This window comes from Euphorbia lathyris, chromosome 7 (genome assembly GCF_963576675.1).
Source record: "Euphorbia lathyris chromosome 7, ddEupLath1.1, whole genome shotgun sequence".
Lineage (NCBI taxonomy): Eukaryota > Viridiplantae > Streptophyta > Magnoliopsida > Malpighiales > Euphorbiaceae > Euphorbia > Euphorbia lathyris.
The window spans coordinates 4,952,577-4,967,636 of NC_088916.1; the positions used below are offsets into that span (position 1 = coordinate 4,952,577).

The 15,060-nt window shown below is 31.1% G+C and overlaps 1 protein-coding gene across 1 annotated transcript; it reads left to right on the forward strand.

The window, feature by feature from the left end:
• Window positions 1-1,241: 1,241 nt before the first annotated feature.
• On the forward strand, window positions 1,242-9,002 carry LOC136201118 (NAC domain-containing protein 86). The gene is made up of 3 exons (XM_065991698.1): window positions 1,242-1,407; window positions 3,424-3,701; window positions 8,149-9,002. The coding sequence occupies exons 1-3, from the start codon at window positions 1,251-1,253 to the stop codon at window positions 8,500-8,502; spliced, it is 789 nt and encodes a 262-aa protein (XP_065847770.1). The 5' UTR covers window positions 1,242-1,250; the 3' UTR covers window positions 8,503-9,002.
• Window positions 9,003-15,060: the final 6,058 nt, after the last annotated feature.

Here is a 15,060-nt window from a genome sequence, read left to right on the forward strand (position 1 = left end):
ACCTAAATTGGTCCAATAAACTTGCTTACAGTAATCTATTGCCCTAAAACTTACTTAAAGTGTTATACATTTCAATTTTTCCAAATCCTTTCTTGTTCTGCCACGTGGACTTAAGAAGTTAATCTTGTCATTTTAAGCAAGTTCAGGAGGTGGCATGTGTCAATTTCGAATTAGTTTCAAAATGAGGCAACCCTAATCCAACCCAAAAACTTTCGTGTCAATGTCATGTTAACCTAATCGGGTAAATATTGATTTCATGCCGTGTTTTTGGATCACATGTTGTTTTACTACATACATATATTAATGGTGTATTTCAAAAATCTAGGAGGATATGATACTACTTTTAAATATTTTATGTTATTCTTGGATTAATATTGGTAACCGCAATCATCCAAAAGTCTGCTAATATCATGTTTGAGAGTTATGAAATGTGTTTATAACAATATAGGAGATTTGAGCCGTGTTTGCAGGTAATAATTCTACTTTTATTACATTTATTAATAAAAGTGACATGTAAAAACATGAGAAAATATAAAAATAATTTTAAATATTCATATCATTTTCGGGTTAGCATATCAACCCAAACCCAACCCAACCCAAAAACCCCGTGTCAATTTCGTAACAACCTAAAAATGACACATTACCTATTAAGCTAAATTCAAACACTAAAATTACGTGTCATGTAATCGGGTCATTCGTACTTTTGCCACCTCTTCTGAGGATTACAAAACACTTTTTTTTTTTATATATAGTTTATCTGATTTCTCGGTTGGAGGCTCGTCGGGCACTCTTTAGGTGTATCTCTCCCAATTAAAACTTTCTACGTACGTACGCTATGATTCCAACTCGAAATCTAATTTAAACGATTTGAGAAGTCCTTAAACACTCAAGCCACTTAATTACTTACCGAACACTCTTTCAAGTTTAAGGAACATATCGGTTTTTTGAGCCAAGTTCAACGGGACTCCTAACTTATTAAGCCAATAAAACAATAATAAGAAAAGATCCATGTATGAAATAAATGAAAGAGTTAATGATCATTCATTCATGAATGGCTTGAAAGAAACGTTTGTCTAAGAATCTGTAAAAGCAAAAGTGATGAAATCAAAGAGATATGTATATATATATATATAAGAGCAGTGTAAAGATGATGAGATAGCAAAAAAAAAAAAAAAAAAAAGTGATCAATCCATATATATAGGAAAGAAAAAGAGAAAGAAAAGAATTGCAGAGAAAAATCAAGTAAAAACATGTCGGCGGTGGGATTACCTCCCGGTTTCCGATTCCATCCGACCGATGAAGAACTTGTCAATTATTACCTCAAACGGAAAATCAATGGCCAACATATTGAACTTGACATCATTCCTGAGGTTGATCTTTATAAATGTGAACCTTGGGAGTTATCAGGTATTTTTTTTTTTTTTTTTAATTTCTATATATACAAGTAGGGATGTAAACGGGGCGGGACGGGACGGGGAATGCATTTCCATCCCTGTCCCCGACTATTCGGGGATTCTCTATCTCCGTCCCCGCGAGGCAAACGGGGATAAACTTATCCTCATCACTGTTCCGCCGGGAATACTATCCCCATTTCCCGTTTACAGATGTTCTAAAAACGTTATCCACATTTTCCATTATCCATTCTCTACTGGGAATCACCGTTTATGTTAAAAAAAGTCGTGAAGACAAAAAACGTAGCTAATAATACTAAGTACTAATAATCATTCTCAAAATTTTCAAATCACCAAAAACACTAAAACTTGAAAACAATCAATCACCTAATTAAATTGTACTTAAATCATAAAAAAAAAAAAATTATCACGGAGAATAATCGAGGATTAACAGGGCGGGGAAGGGGATACCTTTCCCTATTCCCGCTCTATCTTTGTCAAGAGGGACAAAATTATCCCCATCTCCGTTCCATGGGATCTTTACAGGGGATTCCTCGATCCTGTCGGGGCGGGTCACCGATGGGGACGAAGAATCCTCGTCCCATTTACATCCCTATATACATGGTTGAAAGTTACAGGGGGCAAAATTTTGGATTAACCGATCAAAAGGGGCATTTTTACGGAATTATTCCTAATCTAGTAATGGTTGGGAAATAATTTTATTGGAGGGGATATTTTAAATTTTGTAGTTAAAAAGAGTCTCAGTATGACGACCCCACCACCATAATGTATGAATCTGCTTTCGTCTTTTATACCACTATGGCCGGTCTGCTATTGTAATGGGGATGTTTTTAAATACAGAGTTAAAAATAGCCCCAACCACGTTGGGAATAATTTTCTTAGAATATCTCTTTTGGGATTTAACCCCATATTTTTTAAAAGGGGTTGTTGGCTGGGTTGGGGAGGTTGGCTGGAATTTTGACGGGACCAAAATTCTTCATCCACCATATCACCATACTGATCTGATTAGGGGTCGGGGCCTATCCAAGCCATAGAGTCGGTCCGCCCCTATATATATTTCGTCCCTCCGGAGAGCAATATAAAATAAAATAAAAAAATTCGATAGAAATATTCGTCCTAACAATGTACATAGTTTTCGTTGATAATTTCACTATATTTGCGTGCATTGATATAAATATAATAATTCAAATGTGATTGTTAGAGATAAATATGTACCAGCAATCAGCAATGGTTTTCCTTTTCTATTTACTTGATATTTATTGTTGGAAAAAAATATTTTTCTAAAAACCAGTGATTCCATGCTTTTATAAAATTTATAAACTTATAGTTAATGTCCAAGAACTCTGGTGAAACCAAAATTTAGTAAGAAATATAAAAGTTTTGGTGGGTTAAAAATCCGCGATGAAAATTTTCGTCCAAATTCTGCAATTGACATCAAATTTGTCACAGATTATGGAAAGGGTAAATAATTTATTACTTCTCTAGTTTTTACCTAACACGCTGTTTAGTCTCCCTATTTTGAAAAATACATTTTAAGGTCCCTATCTTTTACTAATATTAACCTTGTGGTCCTTTTATCTATTTTTTTAGTTTTTTAACCGAACATATCTTAGCTCTTTAAACAACCACAGTACAATACAAGTTGACCATGTTACTCTGTTATTATATAAATATAAATATATATATATATGTTTATGCTAAAATATAACGATTACAAGTCTACAAAAACTAAACAAAAGGACCAAAAGGTTAATATTGGCAAAAGTTAGGGACCGTATAATATGTTTTTCAAAATAGGAGGACTAAACAGTGTGTTAGGTAAAAAGCAGGGGACTAATAAATTATTTGCTCTTACGGAAATAATGAAATTACTGGCGAAATTTTTTGTGTTTGCGACGAACATTTCGGCTGGTAAAACTCAATATTTTCACCGCTACTTCTCAAAAATAATTTTTATTATTATCTCTGACATGTCCGCCTAATTCACGAATATTTATGATGTTTTGGACAGAAAAATCCTTCCTACCAAGTAGAGATCCAGAATGGTATTTCTTTGGACCAAGAGACAGAAAATATCCAAATGGGTTTAGAACAAATAGAGCAACAAAAGCAGGGTATTGGAAATCAACAGGAAAGGATAGAAGAGTAAATTCACATAACAAAGCTATTGGTATGAAGAAAACTTTGGTTTATTACAGAGGTAGAGCTCCTCAAGGGATAAGAACTGATTGGGTTATGCATGAATATCGTCTCGATGATAAAGATTCCGAAGACACTTGTGCTATTCAGGTAGTTCGTGCATTATTCTTTTTACGGGATAAGGTACAAATTTAGTCGTGTAATTATCAGGTGAGAGAGCGGATTTAGCATTCACGTACAAAATGATTCAATCTTAAACTTAAACGTTTGGTAAACAGTGCAATTTCAAGTCTCGTTAACGAAAAATGAAGTTTTTTTTTCTCATTATGGAGTTCTATTCATCTTAAACCCCACCTTTCGTTAATGAAGTTTGAAATTGCATTGTCTGGTAAATGTTAGATTTAAGATTGTACTCTTTTATACGTGAAGACTAAATCGGCTCTTTTCAAATAATTATGAGGCTAAATTTGTAATTTATCACTTTTATTATTTATTTACTTTAGTTATATGCAATATAAATGGTTAAAAATTCCGTTATCCATAAGCAAAGTCTTAGGTTCGAGTTTTGTGGATGTCGTAAATTGTTATTGAGAGCGTGTTGTCCCCATTTAGGCTCTTTCTCTTTCGACTTGAATCCAAATTGAACAAGTTATTGGTTGAAATGGTTAGGAGCTCGTTAGCCTTAAACAACGTTTAAAGTTTGGGTTTTGTAAATGTCAAAGACCGTTCCTTTTTTAGGCTCTCTCGGCTTAAATCCAAATTGAACAAGTTGTTGGTTGAAATGGTAGCTCGTTGCCCTTAAAAGATATCTTAGGTTTCATGTTTTGTAAATGTCATATAAACTGTTAGTGAAAGAGTATCATATATCCTTTTAGGCTCATTTTCCTCTTTTATAGGCTCACTCCCCGTCTGAATAGTATAAATTTATCCTTAACATTAAAACAAAAATGTAAATATATTCTAGTATTTCAAACTTAGCATAATTTAAGACTCGCATAAGTTGAGTATATTTTTTACACTCTAAATAGTTAAAAAGTGACCCTATTAATGTCTGGATCCAAAATTGCACAATGTTGGACGTTAGAAACAAAAGTTTATAATTTTTTTTTATGTACATTGGAGCATGGACGAATACAGACTTTAAAAGCTAGGGGTGCCAATTGCACCCCCACCAACCTTTTTTTTTTTTTTTTGGAGATAGGGGGTTGAACCATCAATCTTAATGGTGGTTCGCGGAAGCGAGGGTGTCATAGAACCCCCGAGCCACCCCTTATTTGCATTAGAGATTATTTACACTTTTCGAAACATGTTAGGGACAAATTTAAACTTTATTCCAAAATTTATTTTACTCTAAACCCACTCTATATAAAAATCCCAAAATTATCAAGACAATAAAGGAACCACATTTCACTTACTACATCACCAAAATTACACATCATAAGAAAAAGGCTTAATAGGCTTAATAGGCACCCAACCCCCTAAACTTGTAACTTTTTTTCACCTGGCCCCCTCAACTTAGGGGACAACCTCTCAACCCCCTCAACTCTCCAAAAACATCACATACAGCCCCTTAGACCCATATGTTCGGTCAAAATATTGACCCGTGTAGAAAACGCGTTTGACTGTTGACCACACCAATACCACGTGTCATTTTTTTATTAAATTTTTCCATTGAGACCCCTGTTCGGCGAGCAACTACCAATCAAAATCCATCTCCGGTAGTTGCTAATATATTAAACCTAAGAAAAACTAGTAGAAGCTAATATATTAACTAATTATTATTCACAAGTTTTACTTTTCTTTTTTCCTAATTGAAGTATATTATCAAAAACTTTTATATGATATTTTTAGGAGTAATACATCCGGCCAAAAATTAATACTATATATATATACACTAATTGTTTCTTATATAATATACAAAATGATTTTCATTGTTCAGATGTATTATTTTTAGAGTACTGTAATAGTACTCTAAAAATAATGTAGAATGTGTAATTTAATGCGGTTCGATCTTTTTACATTGTTTATCAAACCGAACCAATCCAAATACTGAAATACTCTTAAAATTAAAATCGATGCCGAACCGAAATGTAAAAAAACCGAACTGAAAAACCAAATTCAATTAATTCATTTCAATATGCGGTTTAAACCGGATGTAAAGTACTCTTAATCCCTAAATCATTTTTTTTTTGATAACATCCCTAAATCTTTTAATTAAGGGAAAAATAGCTTTTCACTTAGTAAAATAGATGAAAGGATGAATTAAAATATGAACGTGGAAGTGCATGACTTGCATGGAAAGCTAAATTAAGAGTATAAAGCTTTTATTTACTTTAATTTTTTTAAGATACTCTGAAATATATAGATACACTGACATATATGTATATATTCGTTGCTTGAACTAGTGTGAGATGTCCACGTATGAAAGTTGGGTTTCACTTTTTAAATTTTTTATTGTCTGTTTATCAAATGAGACAAAAGTATTATCCTCCAATCCAATCTGATTTCATTACAAACAAAGTCTAGATTCCAAACATTAGTTAATCAAAGCAAAATCCATCACTTTTAAGGTGTAAGAACAAGGATATGTCGGCTCTTACTTTTGCTTTATTCCCAACTTCTTCTTCTATGCAAAATTAGATACCCGCATTGAGAATTCACTGACAGAGAATATTTATGGTAGACTTTCATAATTTATGAATGTTAAATTGATATTTTTTTTTAGTATTTTTATATACAAAGTTAAAGAAATTGTATATAGTTTTGATGAAATTTTCAATGTTTTTCGACTGCGGGTGGATACTTAAGCTCCCATGAGTTCGTCCTACTTGGATTGTAAAATAAGTTTTTAGTCTGTTTTTGGTGTAGACTATGCAAAATAAAGAGATAACGAGTTCATATGGATGTCAAAGAATCATTTCAACCAAATTTTTTAGCTTATAGTTAAGGATTAAAAATAGTTTTTATTAGTATCTCTGATACCTTCGTACACGAATGTTCATTGGGCTTGAAGTGTTTACAACTTACTGTTATCCTACTATGTGTTGAAATTTTATTAATGAATGAGGTTGACTTAGTTTAAGTTTATAGTTAAAGTCTAAAAATAACTTTTAAATGATTTGTGTATCTTTTTCTCCATATGGTGGGGTCCGAATTGTCCCCAACAAATGAAATTGCACGGTAGAGACCGCAAGGAGCCATTTAGACCAAGTGGTAGATGTTTTGAATCTTGACAACCTCGTAGAATTTCAATATATAGGAAAACGGGCTTATATCGTACACGTTTTAAACTAAGGCGGAACCACTCATTTCATGAGTGATTCCCAGCCGTCGGGAGTAGAATGGCGCCCCCACGCTATCTCTACCTCCACTTATATTTGTCATGCAAATATTTAAACCAAAAGGTTAAGCTGATAGTTAATACCCAATACTAACTTTTATTATAGGATAAGGTTCAGATATACTCCTATGACACAATTCCATTTATTGATGGAATTTCGAAACATATCAAGATGGTCTTATATCGTACACGCTTTAAGCACATGAGGCATTCCTGTGAGATATGTTAGAGGTTATAGGTATTCTTCGGACTTAACTATATAAGCTTAAGATTTTGGGTGAATTGGTTAGTTGCAAATAGGCAGAACCACTCGGGAGTATAACGACACTCCCATGCCCTCTCTAATTGTGTTTATATTATCACACTCCCATGCAGAATCGTGCACGTGAATGCCCCATATTTGAAGCGTGTATGACATAAGCTAATTTTGCTATAGGTTGAAAGTCCATCAACAAATGGAGTTGTCAGGATTTGAATTTTTAATCATTGTCAACGAACCAATCGAACCAAAAGTTTAAGTTCATAGTTAGACCCAATAATAGCTTTTATTGATATACCCACACACGAATACCCCTTGAGCTTGAAGTGTGTACAACGCAGATCCATCTCATCATGTGTTGAAATTTAATCAGTAAACAGGGTTGTCAGGATTCATACCTTCAACTACTTAATCTAAGAGGCTCTAATACCATATCATTGAACCAAAAGTCTAAATTGATATTTAAGCCTCAATAAGTGACAGATCTATGATGCACTGACAAATGGTGCTTTATGGATACTAAATTGATATTACATAAAAAAAAAACATTAAAACCCCATATACAATATTTCATGGAATTTTCGACGTTATCCAGTAATGCCCTCAAGCCCCCGTAGCTCCCTCCTGAATCTCTCCCTAGGCTTAATAATAGCTTTCATTATAATCTCTAACGGTAGTTAGTTTAATAAGCTCTGATAAAAAAAAGGGCGGCCCGGTCGCATTACGCGTCCCCGCTGAGCGAGGGTCCGGGGAGGGGTCCCACCACAAGGGTGTATTGGGGGCAAGCCTTCCCTTGCCAATTTAATAAGCTCTGATAACCAGTAATATTCACTTGGATAACCAAGTGAATTTAATCATTCACTGTTAAATCTAACAGAGTAACAACCACTTATCAAATTTGATCATTCAGAATCCATATGAATACTACTCGATAACATATCAAGTCACGACTTGACCAAGTTGTTATATAATGTTTTTTATTTTGTGTTTTTGTGCAGGACTCATATGCATTATGTAGAGTATTCAAGAAAAATGGAATATGCACAGAAACAGAAGATCAACAAGCACAAAGTATAAATATATCAATAATGGAGGGGGGTGGATTAATAAATACTAATAATAATGAGTATCATGAAAGCATATTATCATCACCAGATAATTTCCAAATTAATCCTTCATCATCATCATATAATTTTGCAGATCATGATCATGATCATGAAGAAGTTGAAGAAGAAGATAAAGATGATTCATGGATGCAATTCATCACTGATCATGATCCTACTAATTGGTCTACTTCTTCTTCCAATATTCTTGGAGATGATGTTTCCCATCTCACTTTCACTCATATTTAAAAACCATGCCCAGCCCCCGATCATTCTGATTTTGGTGCATTGATGAACATAAAACTCGATTAAATGAGCGTTATTCATTTCATCTGTCTCTGAAAGTGGTACTGGTCCCGTCCACTCAGATGATACCACATTATCTGAATGGAAGGACCAGGTCCACAGTAGAACTTCTCTTATTTTAAAGTTTGAAATAAGATTTTTACGGTTTCTATATAACCATATTAGGTAGTATATAAATTTGTTTTTGAACTGTTACAAATATAAATTTCAATGCAGATGAATTGAATGACGCTCGAGTTTTATGTTAAAAGCCGAAAAAACTTAATGTGACGGAAAAAAGGATCGGGAGCTTCATGCATCAAAATGAAAGATTGAGGACTTGGGATGATTTTTGTCTATTTAAAACCCTAGCATTATCTCCTACTATTGGTGGTGGTCAATAAATAACATATTATATATATATATATAAGAAAAATATGTACTTTTTTTTTCTTTCAATAAGATAAAATCCACATTATTGGTAATTACTAGTAATTTATCAAATAGTTTTCAATTATTATATTAGAAATATTAATTATTTCTAATTTTTTTATTAATTGATTTTATGGATTTTTTTTTTTTTTGCCTTCATCTTCTGGATGAATATGTATTGGATCTGGGTGTTATTTATGGAAATAAATGGTTATTAATGTACATTATTTTAAATATGGGTAGTTGTCAATTATATTTCTAATAGCAGCATAATATATATTTTATATATTGAATTATACCTCGTGTATATATATATATATACATATATACTAAATTGATACATCAGCTAATTTTGTAACTACTTTTCTTTTATTATTATTTGAAATGTTTGATGCTATTTGTACGAGTGTAAATTATATCCGTGACTGCCTAGGATAGTTCTTGGGCATGGGCGAAAAGAGCGTCTGCCCAGAGCTAGGGCTGTAAATGAGCCGAGATCTTTGATTCGAGTCTTGTGTTGTGAGTGTCGTGTCTCGCCTTTCGAATTCATTTTGATTGGAAAAGTGTTCAGTGAACCGATATAGACCTAATTTTTCTAGTTTCTGAGAACACTGACAAGGCTAAACTCTTCGGTTGAAGAGAGCACTGAATCATTCGAAAGGGGAAAGATTTATGTTTCAATTTGGAATTGACTCTCGGTCGTTCATGAGTGATTTGGCGTTCGGCTCGATTTGTAAATGAGCCGAGCTTGATTATAATGTTTATAAACAGACTCGTGAGCAATCATAGTTCGATTTTTTTAATAATAATAATTTCCATAAAGGAAGAAATATTTAATTGATATTGGGTCGGTTAACTGTGGCTTTTTGGATTACCAAAATTGTAACTGTAACCATTAACCGCTGTTTTTAAAATTAAAATCCGTACACTAGTCCATCGATTTTGGTTAACTTTATTTTCGGTTCGGTTTCAGTTTGGTTTTTCGTTTTCCGGTTTTTTTTTTTTTTTTTTTGTGCACCCTTACTTTTTATTAGTTTATATTAGCTTTGGAATTTATAAGCCTTGAAGGATCTACAAGCAGCCCAGGTCCAAATAATGGCCAAGTCCTAATATCCCTTTTTGGGAAAATTACACAGAAATTCATTTTTTAAAAACAATTTACAACTATATCAAGTCATAATTTTAGATTATGTAAATTAGTAAAATCAGTACTTTTAATATATTTTAAGGATTAGAATTTACAAATTAGAAGTCTGAAATATATTTGTTAGGGTTTATGATTTATGAATTAGAATCTAATTTTTTAAAATTATAGTATAAAATCATAATATATAGAGAATAATGACATATCAAGAATTAAGTTTGATGATATGATTTAATTGTAATTTTATCATAATTATATATTTAACCCTTTTTTTCGCGAGGCCAAAGCCCACTATGTTTTTTCGTGATGCCATGGCCCAATATTAAAAGAAGCTTTTATACAATTAGCTTAGGGTCAAATACATGAATATCATAATTACGTACAAAATTATAACTAAGTCATATCACCAAACTTAATTCTTAATATATCATTATTCTCTATATATTATAATTTTACACCATCATTTAAAAATTCTAGACTCCAATTCATAAATCATAAACCCTAGAAAATATATTCTAGACTTCTAATTTATAAATTACAATCCTTAAAATATATTAAAAGTACTGATTTTACTAGTTTGATATAATATAAAATTATGACTTGACATAGTTGTAAATAGTTTATGAAAAGTGAATTTCTGTGTAATTTTCCCAAATATTTACAAATACAAATCACAAATTTTTTTTTATTAAAAGTTAAAACTAAGTTTTCAAAATTATAAAATTACAAATATAGTAACTAATTTGAGGGTGTCTTCTATGGTTACTTTGTTTATTACAAAGTAAAGCTTACTTTGTTTTTTTCACCATTGGATGATGATGGTGGGCTTTAACAAAGTAAGTTCATCCAATGGTGGTAAAAACAAAGTAAAGATTACTTTGTCAAAAACAAAGTAAAGATTACTTTGTCAAAAACAAAATTATTTTGTCAAAAACAAAGTAAAGATTACTTTGTCAAAAACAAAATAAGGATAGCCTAACCCCTAATTTGAGTGATTATTATGTGTAAAGAAAACAAAAAGTAGAGCTATAAAATGAAAGAGAATTTTTTTAAAAAAATTAAAGAAGAAAATTAATTCATTATTATATATAATTATTTTTAAAAAATATACTTCCTCCAATTTCCTCATATCAATACCTATAAAATGTAACTAATTTTCTCTCTCTAAACTCTCTAACGGCTTGTAACTCTCTGAGCTATAGAGAACTTCTACTATACATTCACCAATCAAAAGAGGGATACATTTCATTTTAGAAAAGCTAATTGATACGACGAAATAAATACGTAAAAGTAGCATACCCACACAAGTTTATTTACGCTTATATTTGTTATTGTGTTGACAGAGTTAAGGATGGAACTTTTTTTTTATCAAATGAGGAACTTGCTCACTGATAGGAGCCGTCTTGTTTAAACTATAAAAATAGCTTCGTTAAAATGCAAGATATATATATATGCAAAATCTGTATATATTATATATATGTGGAATGTGAAAGACAAGTTAGGAGTAACTTGGACATTATGTGCTCATTATAGCTGAAACTATTCCTTAAGGAAATGGACTAAGGTTATAAGTTTAGGCACATCCTAATCGATGCTTTGATGAAAAACATGCGATTCTTTCAAAAGTAAATGAAGAAACACCATATCACATGATTTGATGCAACGTGTGCTTAGCCATCTTGAGATACAAAAGACATAAAGATATCCACTTTTCTTAGTGCGAGAAGGTTCACTTTGTAAAACTATGAGTTTTCTTATACTCATAACCCTTAACTCATTGTGGAATAGTCTATTGTGGATATCTTGAAAGGATGCTCTGTAAAGATCATGACTTATTTGACCGGGAAAGGACCAACTAGAAAAATGAAGTAGATTATAATGAAAGGAATATAGTAAGAGTGAAAAATTTACATGTGGTCACATCTTAAGTTTTTATACTACATTGTCTGAGTAAGTATGCATAAGCGCGTTATTATGATGATAGAAAATTATAGAGATGAAAAAGATTGCATTAGATGTGATATGGAATTTAGGATAAAGAATACAACTTTCTGATACATGTTCATTGAGAGGTTATGTATACTTAACATGTGTATAGAACTAAAGCTCTCAACATTATATTGGTCTCGCGAACTATTTGTAAGTATGAATATGATGAGATAAAGAATGTATTCCGTTACTTGCGATTGGGAACTGTTAAAATTTATAGTCGAGTTAGACTTAGTATCTACTCGTAACTGAATGAGATCTTATAAGATTGTAATCTAATTAAGTTAAGACCTAATTCGACTCTAGGCACTAATATTGCTTATGAGGTGAGACATGTAAAACCATGTTCGCCTACCTCTTCCTTTCTCTACATTCTCTCAAAGTTGCTTTTAATTCGTAGATTCATCATATCTCATCTTAAAGTGATTTGGCGTAGCATTCTGTAAACATGACCGTGATTCAATTTCTTCCATTACAATACTCGTGAAATTTTTGCTATATTATAAGAGTTATCTCAATTATCTGTTCATTTATTCAGATCTATACGTATAAAAATCATTCAAAAATTATTAATTTATAAATTGAAATAAAAAAATATCTCACTTTACAATAGAGAGATGAGTGAGGGACAAAGGAGAAGAATGTGGAACAATTTTTTTTTTTAATTTTTACAATATGGGTTGGTGAAATAAGGTAAATGATAAAACTAATAAAATATTATTAAGGATAAGGTATTAAAATAATTTAAAGTTTATACAAAAGGCTAATTTAATTTTAAAGTTTATGCAAAGGCTTAAGTTAATTTAATTTTACATATAAAATAATATAATTTTAATTTGAACGTTTATCAAATTTTAGGGTTAAGGTGCAAAAATACTCTTAACGTTTTGGGTCAAGAGTAATTTTACCCCTAACGTCTAAAATGGTGCAATTTTACCCCTATCGTTGGAAGCCAAGAGCAATTTTACCCCTAACATTGATAAATTGGTTCAATTTGAGAAATAATTCATCAAACTGTCTTCTCAGTTATAAATTTTGTCATTTACACTTCACATTTGCGTCATTTTATCAGTAACAAATCACAAGCATATGTTGGGATGTGAAAAAAAATAAAAAAAAAAATAAAAAATACTCTCTTTTTGTACGAATTAAACAAAAAAAAATCAAAAAATTCACCGAATTTATAAATATTAATCTCCAATTCTATTATTAAATTATAAAAAATATGAAATCTTTTTTCTAAAACGAATTGTTATACAATTGGTACAGAATAAGAAACAAATAATAGTGTCTGAAATTGACCCAATTTATCAACGTTAGAGGTAAAATTGCTCCTGGCTTCCAACATTAGGGGGTAAAATTGCACCATTTTAGGCGTTAGGAGTAAAATTGCTCCTAATCCAAAACGTTAGGAGTATTTTTTATACCTTAACCCTAAATTTTATAATTAAAACCATTACTAATAGAAATTCGCTATCAAATAAATGTTTTATTAATTCTTCTTTCAATATCATTTTTGTCTTTCAACATTAGAAATTGACAAACGATGTACCATTTGATCTGTCGATTTCTGTTAACAAGAGTTAATTATATTATTTTATAAATATTAAAACCAAAATTATATTATTTTATACATGAAAATTAAATTAAATTTCTCCAAAAATCTTAAAATTGTTTTAATACTTTTATCTCTAATAAAATTATAAATAAAGAAAAAATGCATATTGTCAACTATATAGATAAATGGTTGAAGATGAGGATGAGCAGAATGTCTTTGTGGTAATAATAAATACTAAAAATTGTTTCAGTTTATAGGTATAATATCAATTTGGATCCTCAAACTAAAGCTTCAAAATCAACAAGGACCTGAAATTATCAAAATCATCGATCAGGTCTCTAAACTTAGTAAAAATTACCAATTGAATCTCATCATAAACAAAAATCATCAATTGAGTCCTAATCGAAAATCATTCAATTGAACAGTTTTAGACTCTCTTCCCCATATCCATTTTGAGCCAACACATAGACAATTACAGTCCATGTTAAATAATCAAAGTTTCTAATTTTAGAATAAGATAAAAACTCAATTGATGATTTTTGTTTAATTTAGGTACTTAATTGCTTATTTTAATAGTGTAAGGATCTAATTGATTTTGAAGTTTTAGTTTACTCATTTTATATTGGCTTAATACCCATTTGGCTCCCTAAGCTAAAACTTCAAAATCAATTAGGACCTTAAATTATCAAAATCATCAATTAGGTCACTGAACTAAGTAAAAGTCATCAATTGAGTCCCCATCCTAAGCAAAAAAATCATCAATTGAATCCTAATCGAAAATTATTCGGTTGAACAGTTTCAGACTCTCTTCCGCAAATACATTTTGAATCAACCCATAGATCATTACAGTCCAGTCCATGTCAGATAATCATAGTTTCTGATTTTAGAATAAGATAAGGACTCAATTAATGATTTTTGCTTAGTTTCAGAAACTTAATTGATCATTTGATAGTTTAAAGACCTATAATTGACTTAGAAATTTTAGTTTAAGGATCAAAATAAGTGTTATGCCCATTTTATATTATAATATAGGCATAATGCTCATTTTGACCCATAAATTAAAACTTCAATTAAGATCATAAACTATCAAAATCATCAATTAAGTCCTTGAACTAAACAAAAATCATCAATTGAGTCTTTATGCTATCCTAAAATCAGAAACGGTGACTTTTTGACATGAATTGTAATGATCTTTATGTTGGCTCAAAATAGATTGGGAAAGAGAGTTTGAAACTGTTCGATGATGACTCAATCGATGATTTTTACTTAAGTTGTTGTAAAGAATTTGGGCCTAACATTTGCAATGGAAAAGCAAGCTCATCCCTCAAACCACTCAAGGAATAGCTTAAAACGTATTCCTCAGAGATCGTTACCTTGTGAGAGCATATGTCAAATGCCT

Coding starts and splice junctions, on each gene's coding strand:
- LOC136201118 (XM_065991698.1), top strand. CDS start 1,251: ATGTCGGCGGTGGGATTACCTCCCGGTTTCCGATTCCATCCGACCGAT. Junction 1,408..3,423: donor TGAACCTTGGGAGTTATCAG/GTATTTTTTTTT, acceptor TGTTTTGGACAG/AAAAATCCTTCCTACCAAGT. Junction 3,702..8,148: donor AAGACACTTGTGCTATTCAG/GTAGTTCGTGCA, acceptor GTTTTTGTGCAG/GACTCATATGCATTATGTAG.